General features: G+C 41.5%; 1 protein-coding gene across 1 annotated transcript in view; it reads left to right on the top strand.

Moving 5' to 3' along the window:
* The window catches only part of CRB1 (crumbs cell polarity complex component 1), a 281,561-nt gene that overhangs the window by 128,054 nt on the left and 144,890 nt on the right, over nt 1–8,617 (top strand). Inside the window, exon 3 of the mRNA XM_024130639.3 lies at nt 2,338–2,919. Coding sequence (XP_023986407.1) covers nt 2,338–2,919 — 582 coding nt within the window. The remainder of the gene's footprint in view (nt 1–2,337; nt 2,920–8,617) is intronic.

Below are 8,617 nucleotides of genomic sequence, written 5' to 3'. Positions count from 1 at the left end.
TAAAGACACAGACCTACTAGAGAATGGACTTGAGGACACAGGGAGGGGGAAGGGTAAGCTGGGACGAAGTGAGAGAGTGGCATGGACATATATACACTACCAAATGTAAAACAGATAGCTAGTGGGAAGCAGCTGCATAGAACAGGGAGATCAGCTGTGTGCTTTGTAACCACCTAGAGGGGTGGGATAGGGAGGGTGGGAGGGAGACGCAAGAGGGAGGGGATATGGGGATATATGTGTACGTATAGCTGATTCACTTTGTTATACAGCAGAATCTAACAGAACATTGTAAAGCAATTATACTCCAATAAAGGTGTTAAAAAATAAAAAAGAAAGACAGCAATGCTCCTACCCGTGGGCAAAGTCATGGTGGCTTACAGTACAGATAGCACCAGCCCCGTGCACTGCATGCAGGGGATCGAGCAACTGGCTCTCTGCCTTTGGAGAGTGTTGTTTAATGAAATGCAAGATTAGAGAATGATTAACGAAGAATTAACAATAATATTACCAATTATAAAAACTAATAATTGTAAAATCCTTGCTATGAGATAGGTATAAAGTCAAACATTTTGCATGGATTATATCATGTCATCACCAGAAAATAAAATAAAAAACAACAAAATACAACAAACAAAAAAACTAAAAATAGAACTACCATACGACCCAGCAATCCCACTACTGGGCATATACCCTGAGAAAACCATAATTCAAAAAGAGTCATGTACCACAATGTTCATTGCAGCACTATTTACAATAGCCAGGACATGGAAGCAACCTACGTGTCCATTGACAGATGAATGGATTAAGAAGATGTGGCACATATATACAATGGAATATTACTCAGCCATAAAAAGAAATGAAACTGAGTTATTTGTAATGAGGTGGATAGACCTGGAGTCTGTCACACAGAGTGAAGTAAGTCAGAAGGAGAAAAACAAATACCGTATGCTAACACATATATATGGAATCTAAGAAAAAAAAATGTCATGAAGAGATTAGTGGTAGGACAGGAATAAAACACAGACCTACTAGAGCATGGACTTGAGGCTTTGTGACCACCTAGAGGGGTGGGATAGGGAGGGTGGGAGGGAGACGCAAGAGGGAGGGGATATGGGGATATATGTGTACGTATAGCTGATTCACTTTGTTATACGGCAGAATCTAACACAAAATTGTAAAGCAATTATACTCCAATAAAGATGTTAAAAAAAAAAACTTTCTGCAGGAAGAGATTTATCATTATACATATTTACCAAAGTTTACATGCTATTTTCTTCTGACAGTAGTTGATTTATGTCTCATAAGAGCAAACTATTCATTTTGTAATTTTTAAAATTAGAAGCCTGTACTCTTACCCACTATTATACTAGTGAGTAATATTGTGAGACAGGAAGTAAAAATTAGAGAATGATGTCTTAGATAAATCCGCATGCAAAAGACAGTGTTTTGTGAGCTGATGCAATTGAGTTGCCAAATCATAAAGATTCTCTGTGATCGTAATGTGTGTAGATTCAGGGAAGCTTTGTACACATGCAGATAGCCAATGAATTTTGAAAAGAGTCATAGAATTTTTGCTTTCTTGCAGGTTATCTTTCCAATTAGAATTTTTTAAATGTATCCCTAGAACAGAGAAGCTTTCAGAAAATTGGAATTCCATAAACTTTACAACATCTGCCTCCTTGCGGTGGGACTTAATCTGTCATCTGTAAGATGTACACAGTATTGTGTTGCTGTGAGGATTATAAATAATATCTGTGAAACACCTGACATGCTTGGTACAGAGAGTAGACCTTCCACAAATAGTTGGTATTTTCTTTTATTTTTATATTTTCACTTTTCTATGCTTTTCTTTTTAAAGCATAAATGGTGATTGTGATAAACAGTCATAAGCCAAAGTATAGTGTTCATTCAAATGTTAGTTTCAGTTCGTATATTCAGAGACAATTTTATATCTCATCTCCCAGTATAACCCCCAAAATTCTCCATGAGAGAATGTGAATTTCAAAATTCGGGATTCATGGGACAATTTAACAATTCACCCCATTGCTCAACAGCAGTTATACGTGAGAAAGGAAAATGCAGGAGAAGCAAAGAATCTGAAACCAGCCATTTTTGTTTCTTATTAGCAGCTATATGGAAAAAAAATGACAAATCATCATTAATGACAAAAGTCATTATAGACATCATTTGACAAATTCATTACCAGAATGCAGTCAATTTTGTATTTCATTGAGCTTCTTTGAGATGCATGAAGAGCAGAAAGAAGGAACTTGTTTAATTTATTGTCCACCATTTATTTGTAAGCTTCATCCTGATATTTTTCTTATTTCCTTGTAGATTCCTTTTGCAATAAAAATGACTCCAAGTGCCTCTCAAATTCTTGCCAAAACAATTCTACATGCAAGGATTTTTCAAAAGACGGCAGTTGCCATTGTTCAGGCACAGCCATTAATTTGGACAAAGACTGTGACCGTGAGAAAGACCCTTGCTTCTCCAGTCCCTGTCCAGGAAATGCCACTTGTGTGAGCGTCCCGGGAGAGAGGAGGTTTCTGTGCAGATGTCCTCCTGGGTACAGTGGGACCACCTGTGACACGGCCATTGCTCCCTGTGGCACCAACTCCTGCCAGCACGGAGGCTTTTGCCATCAGGATCCTGTGCACCCTGTGTGCATCTGCCCCGATGGATATGCCGGAAGATTCTGTGAGCTGGACCGTGATGAGTGTGCGTCCAGCCCCTGCCACAACGGTGCTGTGTGCCAGGACGGACTCGATGGCTACTCCTGCTTCTGTGTCCCAGGCTATCAAGGCAGGCACTGCGACGTGGAAGTGGACGAGTGTGTGTCAGACCCCTGCAAGAATGAGGCCACGTGCCGCAACGAGATAGGACGGTACACTTGCATCTGTCCCCACGATTACTCGGGTAAGTGTGATTCCACTCGAATCCCAGATGAGGTAATTAGCATTCTCTTTAATGTGACAGAAGCAGAAGTGACCTATTTTGTCCCATCCAACTGCTTATGAAAATGACCTTGACAGGAACTCATCAACAGATAGAAAGCTTCCTAAACTACTAAAAATCCACTGAGCTTAAGCATTTGTGTACTGTCACTGTCGTCGTTTTAAATGGAGTCCTACGTTGTTTAAAACATAGATTTAGGGCTTCCCTGGTGGCGCAGTGGTTGAGAGTCCGCCTGCCGATGCAGGGGACGCGGGTTCGTGCCCCGGTCCGGGAAGATCCCACATGCCGCGGAGCGGCTGGGCCCGTGAGCCACGGCCGCTGAGCCTGCGCGTCCGGAGCCTGTGCTCCGCAACGGGAGAGGCCACGGCAGTGAGAGGCCCGGGTACCGCCAAAAAAAAAAAAAAAAAACATAGATTTAGCCTAGAATTAGTGGGCTCTGCAGGACCTAGCCTTCCGGCTCAGGGCAGTACAGGCTCCCCGGTAGAGCAGATGTCCTTCGTCCTAGCTAGCCTAACATGTGTCCTCTCCGGCCACCGCCGCCTGGCGGGGGCAGGCCACAGGATGGATATGGGTAGATGGGTTTCTAGCGTCGAAGTGTGATAAACACACCAAGGATAGCAAGGCTGACGGAGCATGGTGGATGAGCGAAGTCCTGAGTTTACTCATAAAGAAGTCACTTCTTGTTGACTCTCTTGGAAATAGCAAGTAGTAGTCCCTTATACCTATTCACAAAGTTTCTGCTGATGTTGATTTAATAATAGAGTAACAAGCGGCTCATTCATTACAAGGCTACGTGCTGTTCTTTAGCCTCACGTTCAGTCTCCATTCCTCCCCGCTCCCGCCATTCTCCTGAGTCAGCTGCCCATTTAGGTCCGTTTTTCATGCCAGCCATCTTCCTTACACCGTTTTACTCTGTGGATTTTCCATCTACTGTAAGGGGTCTTTGCTTTCTCACGTTCGTTCTAACTTCTGCTCACCCCTTTCCCGGGCTTCCTGACTACTAGCTCTGTGACATCGTTCTCCTGTTATACCTCTTTTTCCCCTAGTTCGTGCCACTTTTGTAGCCTCCTGGGGTATTTGGCTTTCAACTTGCCTTTTCCCAACCCTTTGACACTTACTTCTTGGTCTTGTCATTCTTTTTCCAAGTATGCTAAGCAATATCATTATTTTAAAAATATTCCCCTTCAAAATTTGTACCAGAACCCCCCAGGATCATTTTGCTAATATTACAGATTCTAGAAATGTCTATTTTACAAAGTAGACATATCCCTAGTGGCTCTGATATACAATTTGCTCCCTCTCCCTCGACCTTCACCTACAGCTAGTCTTCAGATTCTGTTGTTTGGACATCCAGGAGGTCTCCCAAATTGAGCTCATCCACTCTGTTACCAGTGCGTGGCCTCATGCCGTCAGATCTCTTGTGTGAAGCACAGTACCTTCTCCAGACTCTTATCTTCCCCAACTGGTTCCGAACAATGCCTCCAAAATAACCCTTCTAAAATAGACCTGGCTGTGCTGTTCCCTTCTGAAGGGCCTTGAGAGCTCCCCACTACATAGAGACCAATTTTAATGTCTCACTAAAAACCCTCCATAATTTCTCCCTTACTTATTGGTCATATCTCCACCCACCATTCCACCAAAGCATTCTTATTTCCTCAGGGCATCTTCACTCTTTATTCTAGTGGCTTCCATCCTTCTGGAAGGCCCTTCCTCGATTCACAATATCTACGCTGTGAAGTTCCTCTTTACTTTCAATCCTCAGTTCACCACCCAGCTCAAGAAGTATTTCTGACTTACTAGTAGCTATGTAGTAATTATGATTATTTATTACTTCCATAGTAGTTTGCACCTCTATTAAAGAACTTCCTGTATTCTGTCCTCTTCTTCAGATATCTGTGTTTTTGTCTCCTCCCACTAAAGTGTTAGTTTTGAAAGAAGTCATTTCTTATATTTGTTCTTTAATTCATCAGTACTTTGGGGGTATTTATTATATTAAGTTAGTGAATTAAAAAGATTAGTACTCAGCACAGTGAATAATGGTGGCTTAATAAACTGTTAGTGAATTTTTCTAATTAATTCTTCCTTATCTTTCTGGGCACCCTTCCTAGTAATGAAACTGATGTATAATAAATAGATATTAAACTAGATTTTACTTTCTCTTTTACTTTATGCATACTTTATGATGGTAGAATGCTTGTGTCAAGTGGAAAATTATTTTGTTGAGTGCCTTTGAATTACCAATACTATGCTAAAAGTTATGGGGCATACTAAAGGAGCTTATAAAACAGTACTTCTACATGAAAAAACCCCTTGTTCACATGCCATACTATCATATCCATTCTTTTAATTGAGTTATAGCAATTGATTTCAATTATTAAGTTTTTAAATTTTTTTTTATTGAGGTGCCGTTGATTTGTAACATTATATGTTTCACACAAACAGCATTATATTTCTACTTTTGTATACACTACAGTGTGCTCACCACCAAAGTCAATTTTATTAATTTTTGAATAAAAATGAGAAGTAAATTTTTGTAGGGCTGGTTTGGGATTGCTTCTGTTTATAAAGGGTCACATTTAAAAACCACTATAGTTTATTAAGATAATCTCTTCGGTTTCCTGCTCCTAATACAATATCCTGAATGGTGACTAAAAGGAATAGATGTGAGATCAAATGTTTCAGCCATTTTAACCACAGTTTTCTGAAACAGTCTTATAATTGAAGAAACACAGCTTGAAAAATTATGTTTTACAGTCTACGTGTTTTTACGTTTACATTTTAATTTAATTGGATTTTAATGAATCTTCTAAGTGGTTTAAATTTAGGCACAAAAGATGTCAAAGGTGTGTCCCAAATGTGAAATGTAGTAAAACTCCATCATAAGGCATTTCACTGTGCAATAAATTAATGTATCCTGTGGCTGCATCATAGCCCTGCTGGGCCTAATAAGAAGCAATGCCTTTTCCTCACTAAAACACGCGAAGTCCACAATGAGGACACTTCCCTTGCCCAAACCCCTATATAAAAGTGTTGTTCCCTATTTAAATCTGTTCTCCTTTTGTTTTCCAAGAAATCAGCTACATTGTTTTATTTCAGCTTTTCAAGGGACATACATACAACTTACCTGCAAACAGCATTTCAGTGAACGACTCAGAAGGCAGTGAGAACCAGGTCTCTTATTAGCTGGGTAGGCTTGTTCAGAGAGAAAGGTGTGGTTTAGGCTTGGTCACCAGTCTCCTCCCACAGTGAGGCAGCCCGCGCGTCTGGGATCTCCTCGGTGGTTCTCAGGCCTGACTGCACAGGAGCAACTCCCCACGGAGCTCTGGGCCAGAGGTGCTCGTTTCCGCCTCCCGAGAACCGCATTTAGCTGGTGGTTCTAATGCACAGCCAGGCTGGGAGCCAGAAATTAAGTTTATGTGAACCTAATTGGAAAATTTTCTTGCACAGCCCCAACCTTTAGACCCTCAAGGAAGCTTGTTTTTTTGGCGCTGTCCAGTGGTTGCCAGTGTTCATGGCAGCTTAGGCCAATTAATGAGAAACCCAAAGAAGGTCTGTAGAATCAGGGGAAAAGCTGGAGCTCAGAAGGACAGAAGAAAGCCCTCGGCCCTCAGCACCGGTTCGCGGAGGCTCCGGCTCGCCCCGGCCCTCCTGACGCATCCCGGAAACTATATCGCAGGCCCTAGCTGTCGCGGGCCATGTCCAGATTTAGAGTGATCGTAAAGAACCCGGCTTACAGGAAGAAGCCCGCGTTCTGCTGAGCAGCACAGCCAGAAAACGCAATAAATTTTCAAAGACAGGGAGGCAGGAGAGGAAAGAGTGGTAGCACTTGGAGAGAGGGTTCACCCTGCGGGGCTCCTCCGGCTCTGCGCCCTCCTGCCGGGGGATTCACGAGCTACAGCAGCGGGCCGGCTCCGAGAGCCGAGGCGCTCAAGGTGCCGGCGGGAATCTGCGCTGCGTTAGCAAAAAGTCCGTTTCAGCTGAAAGCGAACAGCGGCCAACCTTTTTTTAATGAAAAGAATATTAGCTTTGAGCATGTGACTGCTTTTAGTTCGAGGGCTTGCAATGGATCATTCTGTCATTGAAGTCTTCGTTAGAATTAGCCCGATTGACTAATGAACATTTTTCACGTTAAAATGCCTGCAGCATGAGAAAAATAGAGCTTACAGGAGGGCCGGGGGAAGGCCAGTTGGATGCACGGTGAAGCAAAACAGTATAGGAAAATATCTTAGTTCCTCAACTGTAAAACAGATCTTTGGTATAAAAATAATCTTTTGGGAAATAAGAAAACACACAATATTAAATGTACTTATCGACTGTAAGATCCATCTCTATTTCAGAAACAAAAATGTATGAAGAAATTCACTTTATATTCAAGAAAATGTCTTAGTATACGGAGACCAGTTAGCACATGGAGACTAGTTAGAAAGCCATTGCAAGACCAGGTGTAAGACATTAGGACCAGGCCTGGAAGAGGGGTATAGGCCTGTAAGGGAAGAGTAGGTGTACCATCCCTAGGAAGAAGACTCGCTGACATTTATCAAAACCGGAATATTTCCACACTTATTTTACCAATAAAAAACTTGAAATCCCGACTACGAAAATGAGAATGCATTAAAAGTTCAGTTGCCATTTCCAGCTTAATGAATTTGTAATCTCTACCAGTGGTTCTCAAACTTTAGCATGCAACAGACTCACTATTAAAGTACAGTTTCCGATTCAATAGATCTGAGGTGGGGTCCGAGAACTGCATTTCTAGCAAGTTCCCAGGCGGTGCCAATGCTGCTAGTTTGGGGGCCACACTTTGAGAACCACCGATGCAGACGGTTACGTGGATTCTCACGTGGCGGCCTTGATTCTTATTTCACACACCTTATGAGACGAGGGAAGAGTCAACACAAAGTAGTTATATGTATATTTTAATATAGTTATATTTTATTTTATATATTTTATTTTACATACTTATATATTTATTTTATATATACAGTGTATACATATGTATATATACTATTTATTACTGGAAACAGTTCCAGATAAATGATATGGGTAAAAATAAATATTTGTTGAATTCATTCAGTCATTAATTTAGTGAACAAGCACATATGTATATATTGAGTCCCTGCAATGTTTTGTTTCTGTAAATATAATAAGAAAAGTGATGAAAAAGTCCCCTTACATTCAAGAAGGAAGAGATAGACATGTATAAAATAAGTAATAGGTAGGTAAAAACATGTAGTAGGGTAGGTGGTGATAAACTCAGTGGAAAAATGTAAAACAAAAAAAGAGGGAATTAGGGATTAAACTTTAGGTAGAATGACCAGGGAAGGCCTCGCTGAGAAGCTGACAGGAGAATAAAGTTCTAGGGAGGTGAGGAAGGGAGTCGGGCAAATGCCTTGTGGAATAGCACCCCTGGAAGAGGAACAGCAGATGCAAAGGCCCTGAGGCAGAGTCCTTGGAATGTTGGAGAAGCAGCAATGAGATCTATGTGACTGGAGTGGAGTGAACAAGGAGGAGACATAATAGGGTCAGATTATTGAGACCTTCAGGTCACGGTAATGACTTTGGCTCTTCCTCTACGTGAGATGGGAAGTTGTTGGAGAGTTTTTTTTTTTTTTTTTTTTTTTTTGTGGTACGCGGGCCTCTCACTGTTGTGGCCCCTCCC

The sequence above is a fragment of the Physeter macrocephalus genome, chromosome 4, assembly GCF_002837175.3.
Source record: "Physeter macrocephalus isolate SW-GA chromosome 4, ASM283717v5, whole genome shotgun sequence".
In the NCBI taxonomy this organism is placed as follows: Eukaryota; Metazoa; Chordata; class Mammalia; order Artiodactyla; family Physeteridae; genus Physeter; species Physeter macrocephalus.
This window is presented reverse-complemented; position numbering and strand designations above follow the sequence as displayed.